This window comes from Equus asinus, chromosome 20, assembly GCF_041296235.1.
Source record: "Equus asinus isolate D_3611 breed Donkey chromosome 20, EquAss-T2T_v2, whole genome shotgun sequence".
In the NCBI taxonomy this organism is placed as follows: domain Eukaryota; kingdom Metazoa; phylum Chordata; class Mammalia; order Perissodactyla; family Equidae; genus Equus; species Equus asinus.
The window spans coordinates 55,150,746-55,165,285 of record NC_091809.1 but is presented as its reverse complement, the minus strand read 5'-3'; the positions used below and the strand labels follow the sequence as shown (position 1 = coordinate 55,165,285).

Sequence of the window (14,540 nt, the reverse complement as noted above, 5' to 3'; positions counted from 1 at the left end):
GAGGGGTATGTGTGTTTTTTGCCACTTAATTGAGTCATATTTATTAGTTTATGTTTGCGTCCCTCCCCAGTTAGACAGTGATCTCCTCCAAAGCAGGGGTTATAGCGTATTCTTCTTTGTCTCCTAACCACTTTCTTTGGTGCCCGCACACAGTAGGCATCCAATGATGGTTTGTTGAATGAATGTCTTCATAGTTTTAGAACTGTCGAATCTAATCCCAACACAAGTTCTCTCCAGATAAGAAGAATTCATTAAAGTTTATTTTTTCATTTTGTTTTGTGTCTTTTTCATTTTTTTTCCCTCCCCTCCTTGGGAAAGTTTTAAAAATTTCTAAGGAGAACCTAAGTTCTATAATAGAGCCTTTTCCTTAGGGGGAAACAGGCTTTGGTCAACTAGTGTATAGTATCTTCAAGAATCCTGTAGTGAAGGTAAGTAAAATCTCCTCTCAGTATACTTAATTTTTTGCTGTTGTTGAACAGTATGGTTTTATGGAGCTATAGAGCAAAGTAGAGTGGAATAAATTTGTGCTTTTTTATGCTTATAACATCCTTACCAATTTTGATGTATTTCAGCTCATGGAATGCTGTGTAAATGCCCTGGTGACATCCTTTAAAGAGACTATCTTAGCAGAGTGCCAAGGCATGATCAAGCGAAATGAAACTGAAAGTAGGTAAAACATCACAGAAAGGTCTCATAATCTTTTAAGAGGGTATCTTTGAAGCGGGACACTTTTAATAAATTGCTGTTAGATCATTTTTTTATGCATAGGTACATTTGTCACAGTAAACTGTGCTTAAAGAAAATAATAAAATATGTAGCACAGTTAGAAGCACTGTAAAGAAGGTTATTAATTTATATTTTAAGTATTTTCCCCCCTAGGTATCAATGATTGTGTGTGTGTGAATTTCAATTTGTTCTCAAAAGTAGGACTCTGCTTCTAAAGACTATTTTAAATGGTAAGCATGGTATAGGCTAGAAGTAGGTATTTGACTTTTGTGTGGAATTTTGTGATGAATATTTTTAGAAAGTAATAAAACACTCCATGTTAGTAATCTTCATCCTTCTCTCCAAAAATATTTTACGATTTAAGATTTCTGAAGTCTGTTTTTTTTTGTTACTTAAATGTTTGCGTAATAATGGTATATTTTTGGAAGGTAGCAACTACATTACAACCAAAAAGAATGCAGTAAATTTACCCATATTCTTACTACCCAGAGATAACCACTTTTAACATTTTGATGTCTTGTGCTCCAGATCTCGTTGTGTATAATTGCAAGATCCTATTTAATCTTTAGTTGCGTTTAAAGTATGTGTTTCACTTCGCTTCACTTTATACACTCTTTAGAAGTAGTTTTATAGTAAAAAGCAAGCTGCTCATTGGCACAAATGAAATATTTGAATTTCTGTATGCCAAGCTAAGTAGAGTTATCTCTGATCCATGTTGGACTTCCTTCAAAATGATTTATTTAGTAGTAACCAGGTCTGGAGGTAAGATTTTTGTGGAGGGCAATTAAATAGTATAACATGAGAAAGTGCTTTTGTAAACTGAAAAATCTTTGTGAATACAGTTTAATTTTATCTCTAATACAATTTAAGATTTATGAAGTCTGAAGATTTTATAATCATTACTCTGAACAATCTGATGACATGGGTTTTTTACCTCTTAATGATGTGACTATGTATTTAATATTGCATCTACTTTATGAAATGTACTGATCTTCTGTGTGAACTTTTGTTTCTTAGAATAAAAGATATTCCATTGGATTGAAGATCAAATGACTAACCTTTTAGGAGGAGTTAGGTTTTGCAGTGTGTGATCACTTTTTATTAGAGTTTATTTTAAAAAATAATTTTTGTCAGACTGAGAAGGTGGACCAGGAAGTTATATTACTTTCTATAACAACTCCTAAACTGATTGTACCCGTAGAATACTATTAAGGTTATCAACTTCCAACTGATATTTCTCCAAACTCTTACAATCATAGGCATTCTAGACCCATGATGCAATTCAAAGAGAAAATTTATTCTGATGGATGAAATGATTGTATGAGTGTGTTCTATCCTTTCAGAATTACATTTAATGTTTTCATTGATGGATAAAGTTCCTAATGGGATAGAGCCAATGTTGAAAGACTTGGAGGAGCATATCATTAGTGCTGGCCTGGCAGATATGGTAGCAGCTGCTGAAACTATTACTACTGTAAGTTTTCCTTAATGGCATGATAGATGTATATCAAGGTTAGTTTTTACTTCATTTTCTTTTTTTTAGTGAGGAAGATTCGCTCTGAGCTAATGTCTGTTGCCAGTCTTCCTCTTTTTGTTTTGCTTGAGGAAGATTAGCCCTGAGCTAACATCTGTACCAGTCTTTGTCTGTTTTGTATGTGGATCACCACCAAAGCATGGCTTGACAAGTGGTGTATGTCTGCACCCGGGATCTGAACCCACAAACCCAGGCTGCTGAAGCAGAGCCCTTCATACTTAACCACTACACCACAGGGCTTGCCCCAAGGTTATTTTTCAATTCAGGATTGTGTGTTTAAAATAGTAATTGATGACAAAACAGTAGTATTGGAACACCTTTTAATTTTAAGAAAAAATTCTTCAGAAAATTTCCCAAATTTTAAAGCTGTAGTGTTTTATTAAAATTGTTTTTATTTTCTCTCTTTTGTATCATTCTTTGCTTTTTAAAAACTCAATTGAATATAAAAAATTTTATTTTTAGGACTCTGAGAAATATGTTGAGCAGTTACTTACACTATTTAATAGATTTAGTAAACTCGTCAAAGAAGCTTTTCAAGATGATCCACGATTTCTTACTGCAAGAGATAAGGTATATATTCCTGTATATTAACACTACTGTCATAATTTGCTTTTAGTTAGAAACTTGCATCATTATGCTATTAAATTACAAACTGAAAACCCAGCAACTCTGATTTTTCATTAGTGGAGAACAACTGTATTTATTGTGTTTGGTTTGTTAGATGTTTTTGTAAGCATTGGATATGGGCCTAGAATTTAGCTAGAACGTTGCTCTCTTCCTCATTTTTCCAAGAATGTTTTCCTGTTTTTGGATGGTTACTGATTATTGCATTCCTGTTTATCCTCTAAGACCCAGTTCATAGTATACTTCTCCTGGGACTTCCTTGATACCCTACCTCTTCCCACATCCTACCACAAGCAGAGGTGATTCCTCTGTCCTTTCACAGGGCTCCTGTGAGAGTTATGTCACATTTATCCTTGTTTCCCATACCCTCTTTTCCCATCTTCACTAGTGTGGGATAATGATAATGAAACATAGTCTTATCCTTAGAGTTGTGTCTTTTTAAATGTCATAAACCTATAACTAGAAATTACCGTCAGTTTTTTCCCCTCTTCAACTACCTTTCATTACTTCCCAAGTTAGATTTTTTTCTGTGGTTCTAAAAAGGCAAGCAACTTTCTCCAGTAGGCTTTTTTTCTCACTCTATTTGTCTGCTTTAAAATAAGTAAGTAGATAGGTAGCTAGAGTAGGAAACGGTTAAAGGAGTATGGAGGTAATTAGGTGGTTTGGAATATTAAATTGAGTGGCCTGCAGAGGCTTCGCTGAGGTGACATTTGAATCAAGATTGAAGGTGATTTATTCTTGATGTGGCTATCTGAGGGAAGAGTGTTCCAGCCAGAGGGGACAGCAGATGCAAAGACTCGAAGGCAGGAATATACCTATCATGTTCCAGGAACAGAGAAGTAAGAGGTCATTGCCAGAGGGGATTGAGTGAGAGGGAGAATCGTAGGAATTGAAGTCAAAAAGCTAACAGGAGGCCAGATCACGTAAGATTCTGTGAGCCATGGTTAGGAGTTTGGTTTTTACTCTGAGTAGAATGTAAAGTCATTGAAAGATTGAACAGAATGACAGGACCTGACTTACATTTTAACAAGATTACCTGGCTCTGCAAAAAGAGTAGACTGAAGGGGGCAAGAGAAGAAATAAGAATATCAGTTAAGACCTGTTTAAGTACTTCAATTAGGTAATGATGGAAGCTTGGTCCAGAATGATAGTGGTGGAGGTAGTCAAAAGTGGTTGGATTCTGATTATATAATGAAAATATACTATACAGGATTTGCTAATGAGTCAGATGTGGAATGTGATAGAAAGAGACCAGTCCAGGCTAACACTCAGATTCTTATTCTGATCAGTTAGAAGCATATGCTTGCTGAGATGTGGAAGACTGGGAGAAGCAGGTTTTGGGGAAGTGGTTGCAGAGAGATTAGGAACTCAGTTCTGAACAAGTTAACTTTGAAATGATTATTAAACATCCATGTGGCAACGTTAAGTCTGGAGTGTAAGGTGGGGGACAAGCCTGAAAAGATAAATTTGGGAGCTTCAGCATATAGATGATATTGAAAGCACTGACACTGCGTATGACCACCAAATTAATGAGTGAGGATAGAAAAGAGAAGAGATCCAAGCGCTGGCCTGGGGCATGCTAAATTTATTTATCAGAAAGATGAGGAACTATCTTTCACAAGGAGGGAGGAGAGTGAGTGGAATGACCAGGAGCGTGTGCTGGAAAACAAGTGGAAAAGGCACTTGCAGGAGGAGGGCAGGATCAGCTTGTGAGTGGCTTTGACAAGAACGAATGGGTGGAGTAGTGATGTGAAAGCCTGGGGAGAATGGTTTTTGGTAAGAATGGCAGTAGAGAAATTGGAGACAGTGAATTAGATAGTTCTTCCAGGAGTTTAGCTTAAAGAGAGAGAGAGAGAAATGGGGCAGTAGCTGAAGATGAACAAAGCCAACACAGAATTTTAAGGATTTAAACAATAACAGTATGTTTGTATGCTGAGGCTACAGAAACAAAGAGAGGGAAAATAGTGATCATGCAGGAGGAATAGAAGGGAATTCTGATTACTTCCGTTTTCTCAATGGAGTAGGAAGCCACATTATCAGCTGAGAGTATACATGGGGGAGGAAATATTTGAGGTTTCAAGAGAAAGAAGATGGTATGAAAATGTTTTCTAGGAGAACTCGTGGACAAGAGAATGGTATGGTTCTCAGGGAGCATTAAGATCCTATATGAGAATAATGATAATCATAACATGACTAAGAGCATGCTGAAGTCATTGACTTGAAAATTGTATCAGGACAGATACAACATTAAAAATAAAAATTAATTTATATTTTTATGTATTTTTGGAATTGTAGCAATTTAACTGTATTTCAAATGTTAAAAATGATGTTTATATTTAATTTTAAATTATTTGTAGGCGTATAAAGCAGTTGTTAATGATGCTACCATATTTAAACTTGAATTACCTTTGAAGCAGAAAGGGTAAGTTTTTTAAATATTGTATGTTTAAAATTCTTAAATTTTTTCAGAGTGTGTTTATTATATGTTATTGGGTATGCAAGGTGCCGTATTTCCCTAATCCTAATTAGGTTTGTTTTTCGTTGTTGTTTTTTACTTTTATGATTTTTGTTGCTTTTGGTTATTAAAAACTCTGTCTCAATTTTTAATTATTTCCTTTTTTGGCCAAAAAATATTAACCTTAGTTTTTTAAGTCGGAAAAATGTTTTGTTCTTAATCTTTTAGAATCTCTACTTTATTGTTTTTCCCTCTCCAATAGTCACTAAAGTTATTTTATTACCTATAAAATCATAGAATATGACTCACTTCACCATAATGATACAAAAAGGAAAATCAGTTTTAATGTAAATTTTTACATTACTATTTTTAAAAATTGATCTCATTGGTAAGATGAATTTACTTCTGCTAAGTATTTTTATAGAAAATATGAAAATCAAAATTTAATGAAATATTAATAAATCTGAGCTAGTTATAGTTTCTTCAGAGTAATACTAAGTAGCAGTAAGGGTTAATTGGAAAAATCTTTTGATGTAATTTCTAGCAGAGAATTGCTATTTTAAAAATATTTTATACATAATGCTAAAATATTTGAAAATAGCATTTGTTAATAAGGAAAAGTAATTGTTCAAGTTTTTTTATCTTATTTTAATCATTTCATTTTAGTTTTTTGAGCTATATAAGTTAGTTGGGTGATATTACAGTGGAAGATACCTGGGTCATACAGTATTATAGTAACTGGCATAGTTTAAAAGAGTATTTATTGTGTTCTCTTTATAAATTGTGAGATTTATGAAGCATGTACCACTATATCTTGGAGAGCTCTTCATATAATAGATAGAGATCTTCCTCATTTTCCTCTGCCCCTAGGATTTTTTAATGAAAATTTTCAAACTTAAAGTTACTGTAATGCTTTATCAATGTATCTCCCTGTACATCCATCAGTCAACTTTTTAAATCCATTTGAAAGAAGTTGCAGGCATCAGTAACCATTACTCCCTAAATACTTCAACATGCAGTCAATAATTGAATTTGATGTTTGTTCATATTCTGAGATAAAATTTACCTGCATATAATAAATCTTAAGCATATACTTTTTTGAGATTTGACAAATGCTTACACCCATTAAGATGTACAATATCTTTATCATCCTTGAGAGTTACCTCATGCCCATTCAGTCAGTCCCACCCCCACTTCCTTCCAGAGGCAACTATTGTTCTGATTATTTCAACATAGATTAGTTTTGCCTGATCTAGGACTTCATATAAATGGAATCATACAATATGTGCTTTTTTGCGTAAAGCTTCGTTCAGTTCAACATAGTTTTTGAGATTCATCTATGTTTCTGCATATCATAGTAGTTTGTTCTTCTAAGTGGTTGTAGTGTTTTATGCTCCCACCAGTGAAGTATGAGAGTACTTGATCCTCATTCTCACCAATGTTGAGTGTTGTCATTTTAATTTTAGTAATTCTGGATATATGTAGTGATATCTCATTATAGTTTTAATTCCCATTTCCCTCATGACTTGATGTTGAGCACTTTTTAATGCATTTTTTGGAATCCTTATATTTTCCTTTATAAAGTGTTCAAATTTTTTGTCTGTTCTTAAATTTTTTTCCATCGGGTTATTCCTTCTTATTAGTGAGCTATACAAGTTCTTATATATTCTGTATTCAGATCCTTTATAAGATATATGCTTTTCTTTTGTGGTTTTTGCTCTCTGTGTTTTGTCTGGAAAAATCTGTCTACCTCTAGGACATGAAAATAATCTTTTTTTCTTCTAAAAGCTTTATAGTTTCAGCTTTCACATTTAGGTCTAAGTTCCATCTTAAAATTAATATTTGTGTATAGTGTAAGCTAGGGGTTAAATTTTTTTTTTTTTTTCATATGTGTAGCAAGTGATTTCATCATCATCTGTTGGAAATACTTTCTATACCCCACTGTGTTGCTTTGGTGCCTTTTGTCAAAAATCAAATGACTTATGGGGCCAGCCCCGTGGCATAGTGGTTAAATTCAGCATGCTCCACTCCAGCAGCCTGGGTTTGGGGATTTGGATCCCAGGTGCAGACCTACATGGCTCATCAAGCCATGCTGTGGCGACATCCCACATACAAAAGAGAGGATTGGCACAGATGTTAGCTCAGGGCAAATCTTCTTCAGCAAAAAAAAATCAAGTGACTTAAGAATGTGTATGTTTTCCTGGGTTCTCTATTCTGTTCCACTGATTTATTTGGGTGTCCTTAGGCCATTACTGCTTAGTCATGATTAATATAGTTCTGTAGTTAAGTCTTGAAGTCAGGTAGTATAATTTTGTTCTTTTTTCCACGAATGCTTTTAATATTCTGGTGTTTTGCTAATGTATAGAAATATAGTTGATTTTTGTATATTGATCTTATGGTCTGTTACCTTGTTACAGTTATTAGTTCTAGTAGTTGTTTTGTAGGTTTCTTAAGATTTTCTATGTAAACAATCATGGAATCTGTGAACAGAGACAGTTTTACTTCTTCCTTTCTGATCTTACGTTTTTTTCTTGCCTTGAAGCACTGACTAGGATCATAAGTACAGTGTTGAATAGAAATAGTGAGAGTGGGCGTCCTTACCTTTTTTGGCAAGTTCAAGGGGAAAGCCTTTAATAGTTCATCATTAAATACAAAGACAGCTGAGGATTTTTCATAGATGCCCTTAATTAGCTTGCTTTTTATTCCTAATTTGCTAAAACTTTTGATAGTAAATGGAGTGTTGGCTTTTATTAAATGCTTTTTCTGTGTTGAAATGATTATAAGTTTTTCTTCCTTATTCTTTTGATGTGGTAAAAATACATTGTGAGAGTTTTTTTTTTTAAACATTTAACCAAGGTTGAATTCCTGATGTAAACTCTACTTGCTCATGATTTATTATTATTTTTATATGTTCCTGGATTCAATTTGCTAATGTTTTGTTACCTTTTTTTTGGTCTTTATTCTTGAATGATTTACCTCTTTTTGGTCTTTGTGTCTTGTACAATTTTCATTTTTGTGATGTCCTTGTCATTTTTCTGGGATCAGGATTATGCTGGCCTCATAAAAAGGATTGGGGGTTATTCCCTCCCTTTGTATGTTCACAAAGAATTAGGGTAGTTGATATTACTTCTTCTTTAAATGTTTGATAGAATTCGTAAGTAAAACCATTTGGGCCTGGAGTTTTCTTTATGGGCAAATTTTGATGACAAGTTCAATTTCTTTCATGGATACAGGACTCTTCAGATTTTTTATTTAATCTAGTTTTAGTTTTAGTAAGTTGTGTTTTTCAAGGAATTTGTTCATTTCTTCTAAGTTGTCAGATTTGTGTACATAAAGTTGTAAGTACTATTCCTCATTATGCTTTTCTCTTTGGAAGTACATTAAAACTTTTTTTTCTAGAACCATTTGAGAGTAAGTTGTTCGTCATTCTAAGTACACTATTTTCTACAAATATAATCACAATATAACTATCAAAATCAAGAAGTTGACTTTGATGCATTCTACGATTTACTCCTCACACTCCTTTAAATCTCACTGATTGACCATATAATGATTTTTTGTTTTTGTGAAGAAGATTGGCCCTGAGCTAACATCCGTTGCCAGTCCTTTTGCTTGAGCAAGATTGTCTCTGAGCTAACATCTGTGCCAATCTTCTTCTATTTTATGTGGGATGCTGCCACAGTGTGGCTTGATGGGCAGTGTTAGGTCCGCACCCAGGATCTGGATCTGCAAACCCCTGCCCTCCGAAGCAGAGAGTGCAAAATTAACCACTGTGCCACTGGGCTGGCCTCATAATGTTTTTTATAGCAAAAGATTAAGTACAGAATCATGTGTTGCATTTAGTTGTTATATTTCTTTGGTTTTCTTTGGTCTAGAAGCATCTCAGTCTCTGACTCTCATGACCTTGACACTTTAGAAGATTACAGGCCAGTTATTTTGTAAAATGTCCCAAAGTTTGAGTTAATCTGATGTTTCCTTATGATTAGATTCAGGTTTGCATGTTTGGCAGAAGAGAAACTTTGTTCCTCTCATTGCATGTTATCGGAGAGTGCATGGTTTTGATTTATCTCATTACTAATCTTGTTTAGTTTGATCACTTGATTAAGTTGGTGCCTGCCAGACTTCTCCACTGCAAAGTTATTCTTTTTCTCTTTGTAATTAAGTATTTTGTGATAGGTACTTTAAAACTATGTAAGATCCCATTGCTGATCAGATTTTCAATTTATACATTGATTTATCATATCAGTATGGACTCATGGTTTCCTATTTTAATCAGTGGGTTATAATTTACTGTCATTCTTTATTTTGTTTTTCAAGTTATCCTAGATTTCACTAGTGAAAGCTGGTTTCTGAGTCCTTTTGACAGTAAACTCTTCCTTTCTTTTTGCCACATGAGGATTTCCACGTTCATTTTGTACTTTTCCTTCCCTAGCCTCAGAATCAGCCATTTTTTCTTGAAGCCCTAGTTCTTTTTAATGGACGATGATATTTAGTGGACAAGCTCTGGTGCTGGTGTGTTCGTTGCTGTTGGAGTGTCACTGCTCCTAGACCCTCTCAGTAGACAATCTTAAAGATACACATGCACATTTATAACTACAGTGTCTGGCCTTGTTTCCTTATGGATGCTTTCCTTACCCTCCTGAGGCTGTGACTCCCCAGGCTGGGCCTCCCTCTACATGGATGCCTCCTTCTTGCTGGAACCTTCATGCCTCCCTTTGTGCCTTTCCCTTGCATGGACAGCCTCCTTACGTATTTAGTTTCTCATATTCCATACCTGACCACGCCTCCATGTCAACACACCCCTTACCTGTTTGGGTTTTGACACATGATGCTAGGCCCTTCTAGTGGATGTTTTTGGTTTTCATGGGGTTTTTTTTTAAAGATTTTATTTTTCCTTCTTCTCCCCAAAGCCCCCCAGTACATAGTTGTTTATTTTAGTTGTGGGTCCTTCCAGTTGTGGCATGTGAGACACTACCTCAGCATGGCTTGACGAGTGGTGCTAGGTCCACACCCAGGACCTGAACCGGCGAAACCCTGGGCTGCCAAACTTAGCCACTTGGCCACGGGGCTGGCCCCCTCTAGTGGATGTTTAACTTACCCAGCCTAGACTATGACAGCCCATGCCAGGCTGCAACCCTGCATGGATGGCTCTTTCACTCTCTCATGTCTTGAGCTTTCATGTCCTTGGTTTAATTTATTCCTAGATATTTTTTTATTTTAAATGCTCTTGTAAATGGAATTGTTTTCTTAATTTCCTTTTGAATGGTTCATTGCTAGTGTATAAAAACACAACTGATTCTTGTGTATTGATCTTGTACTTGCAGCTTTGCTAAATTCATTCATTAGCTCTAGAAGCTTTTCTGTGGATTTTTTCATACCTTGTGAATACGAGATCATGGTGTCTGCCAATAGAGATACTTTTAGTTTTTCCTCTCCAATTTGGATGCCTTTTTTGTCTTGTCTAATTTTTCTAACTAGAACAAGTACAACCATGAGCAGCATGGCGGATATGGACATCTTTGTTTTGTTCCTGATTTTAGGAGAACACTCTCAGTCTTTAACCATTGAGCATGTTAGCTGTGGGTTTTTATAACTCCTTATTCTTAGTAGCAGCATGGCATTCTGTCTGGTAGATGGAACATAGTTTATTTAATTGATCCTTTATTGCTGCACTAAGTAGTTTCTGATATTTTGCTATAAGTAATAATGCTCCAGAGAATAATATCGTACATTTGTCATTTTATATTTGTGAAAGTATTTCTCTAGTCTAGATTCCCAGAAGTGAGGATGGCTAGATTTCTCTTTATTTTCTCATTCTAAGGTCACCATGGCCTACCTTTAGCTCCAGATTAAAGTAGAAAATTTCCATGGACTAAAATGAGTATTATTAGCTGATTCATGGGTGTTGTGGCTATTGGAGGTGATGTTCTAGAAGAATAAAGCTACTAGTTGCATCCAGGTTATTTGGGAGACTCACTTCTGAGGTGGAATGGAGTAGCTTGTGGTGGGCCAGTGCTTCCACTGAGAACAACCAGAAATACCAGGTAAATTTAGAAAATAGTAACTTTAATATTATCAAAGAGCTATAGAAGCAACTAGGACAAAAGATTTGGAACTTATAGAAATGAGAGAGAACCTTTCAGAGGTTAGCTGAGGATTTATAGCTGTGTTTCCCTGAAAAGCAGCAGCTAAGAATCTAGGTTTGGCTCAGGCTGAGCAATACTGCTGGGGGACAATAGAGCTTTTGGTGGTCACACAGGACTGGAATGACAAAACCCACTAGGCTCTCAACTGAAAACATAGGAGGGACGTTCCTTAGATTCAATGGCTAATCAGAGGTAGACTGATCCTTAGCAAAACTGCAACCCAGCCTTGCACCAACTCAGTCCCTATTGGTTTAAAGTGATCGGTCTCTTCCATAGCAGAACACAGGGTAAACCCACTCTCAATTGAAGATAACATCATCTGGTGCCTCTGTTGTTCTTTTATATGCAGTGCCCAGTATTCAGTCTGGCCTTACTAGTCCTGTGAAGGCAGAGAAACTTATGATCAATTAAGAGACAAATCATTTTAGAAGCGGACTCTCAGATGATCCCAATATTGGAGTTAGCAGATAAGGATTTTAGAATAATTAAGATTAATAGCTTAGGGGTTGGCCCCATGACCAAGTGGTTAAGTTTGTGCACTCCACTTTGGCGGCCCAGGGTTTCGCTGGTTCGGATCCTGGGTGTGGACATGGTATCACTCATCAGGCCACGCTGAGGTGGCGTCCCACATCCCATAACTAGAAGGACCCACAACTGGAATATACAACTATGTACTGGGGGGATTTGGGGAGAAAAAGCAGGAAAAAAAGATTGGCAACAGTTGTTAGCTCAGGTGTCAATCTTTAAAAAAAAAAAGATTAATAGCTTAACCACAGTGATATACCACTCACACCCACTAGGTTGGCTAAAACTAAAAAGACGTTAACAAGTACTAGAGAGGATGTGGAGAAATTAGAATCATATATAGTTGGTGTGCAACTACTTTGGAAACAGTTTGATAACTCCTCAAGAAGTTAAACATAAAGTTAACATATAACCCAGCAGTTCTACTTCTGAGTATATGTACCCAGAAGAAATAAAAACATAAATCTCAAAAATTTGTACATGAATGTTCATAGCAGCATTATTCTTAATAGACTAAAAACAGAAACAACCCAAATGTCCATTATCTGATGAATGAATAAGCAAAATATGCTATATCCATGCAATGGAGTATTATTCAGCCATGAAAAGGAATAAAATTCTGATACATGCTACAACATGAGTGAAACCTTAAGAATATTATGCTAAGTGAAATAAGCCAGACACAAAAGGACAAATTTTGTATGATTCCACTTAGATATCTAGAATAGGCAAATTCATTGATAGAAAAAGTAGAATAGACCTTACCAGATCCTGGGGGTAAGGAGAATGGGAAGTTATTGTTTAGTGGGTATAGGTTTTCTGTTTGGGATAATGGAAGAGTTCTGGACATAGAGAGTGGTGATATTTGTAGAATATTGTGAATGTGCTTAATGCCACTGAATTCTATACTTAAAAATGGTTAAAATGCTAAATCTTCTTTACCACAAAGATAGAAATACTTTTAAAAAGGAATAAAAAGATGCAAATATTTTTGAAGAGGAATGAACTACTGATACATGCTGTGATACAGATGAATCTTTAAAACCTTATGCTAAGTAAAAGAAATGTCACAAAAGACCACATATTGTATGATTCCATTTGTATGAGCTGTCCAGAATAAGGAAATTCATAGAGATAGAAAGTAGATTAGTTGTATCCTAGGGCTGGGAGGGAGGGATAGCTGGAGAATGGAATTGGACTGCTGATGAGTATGGGGGTTTCTTTTTGGGGCAGTGAAAATGTTTTAAATTTTTATTATGATGATGGTTGCACAACCTTGTAAATATACTTAAAAGATACTGAATTGCACACTTTAAATGGTATATGGTGTGTGAATTGTATCTCAGTAATAATCTTAAATAGACAATGAGTAATAATGAATAAATAATCCATGTTAATGGACAAATAGGTGGAAATTGTTACCTGAGAAAAGGTAAAATATCTATAGTGGTATATAATTGGAATCATAGAAAACAGAAGAGAAGTCATTAGCAATATTTGAAGAGCTATTGACCAAAATTTTCCAACGTTGATAAATGATACCAACTCTTAGATTCAGGCATCTCTTTGAATCCCAAGGAGGATAAATATAAGTTAAACCATTCCTAAGTAACTCCTAGTTAAACAGCCAAAAACTGAAAGAAAAAAAACACTAAAACAGCCAGAGGCGGGGAAAATGACACACTACCTTCAAACAAACAGCAATAAAAAGACCGACTGCTGTCTTCTCAACAGGTTGAATTGAAGGAAGGGAGAAGGAAGGAATAGTGGTCTTCAGACTGGCAGATGCCTACCTTGGAAGATTCAGAAAGACTTTCCTAGTGTATGTCAGAGGGGATACTTTTAAGAAAATCAGTTTCTAAATCCTCATCTGCATCTACTGTTTTCTAAAATTGAGCCCTTTGGTGGAAGCATCATCGTACTTTCTCCTTTCCACTTCTTTCCACAATTATTCTTCCCTATTTTGTAAAAGCATACCTCTCTTAGATCTTACTATGATGTGTTGTCTTGGAATATAAAAGGCCTCCAAGCTGCATAAGAAAGAAATGTTTTGAAATATTGGTATTGATGTACAGAAAATGAATTTCTAATAACTAGGTATTAGATCCTTTGCAAGTCAGATGGTTTCTAATTCTTTGGTTTCAACACAATTGATGGCTAATTTGATGTTTTATTTAGAATAACTTTTTTTTGTCAGATCAGTATTTTTTTAGCAAATAATTGAGGAGGTGCTCAATGAATTGAGTAACGTCATAGGGAAAACTTCTTCCAGTCCTATCTACGTACTTATGTGAATGAGATTTTTCACAGCAAAGACATGCATTTATAAAAATAAAAAGTAGAAATAAAAATGATTGTGATTTCTGGATTCATAATTGGGAAGGGAAAAAATTTTCATCCACCTCATTAAGAGTTGACACATACAGTAAAATTTTGCATATGCATATGTTTTATCTACACACAGTATAATTGTGGTTTTGGTAAGTTGTGTACTTACAATAATTTGGATAACTCAATTCTAGTAAAATAA

General features: G+C 35.1%; 1 protein-coding gene across 1 annotated transcript in view; it reads left to right on the top strand.

The window, feature by feature from the left end:
* The window catches only part of CUL5 (cullin 5), a 92,538-nt gene that overhangs the window by 62,672 nt on the left and 15,326 nt on the right, over positions 1-14,540 (top strand). Inside the window, exons 8-11 of the mRNA XM_070490342.1 lie at positions 573-666; positions 2,070-2,200; positions 2,723-2,830; positions 5,242-5,306. Of these exons, the coding sequence (XP_070346443.1) occupies positions 573-666; positions 2,070-2,200; positions 2,723-2,830; positions 5,242-5,306 (398 nt within the window). The remainder of the gene's footprint in view (positions 1-572; positions 667-2,069; positions 2,201-2,722; positions 2,831-5,241; positions 5,307-14,540) is intronic.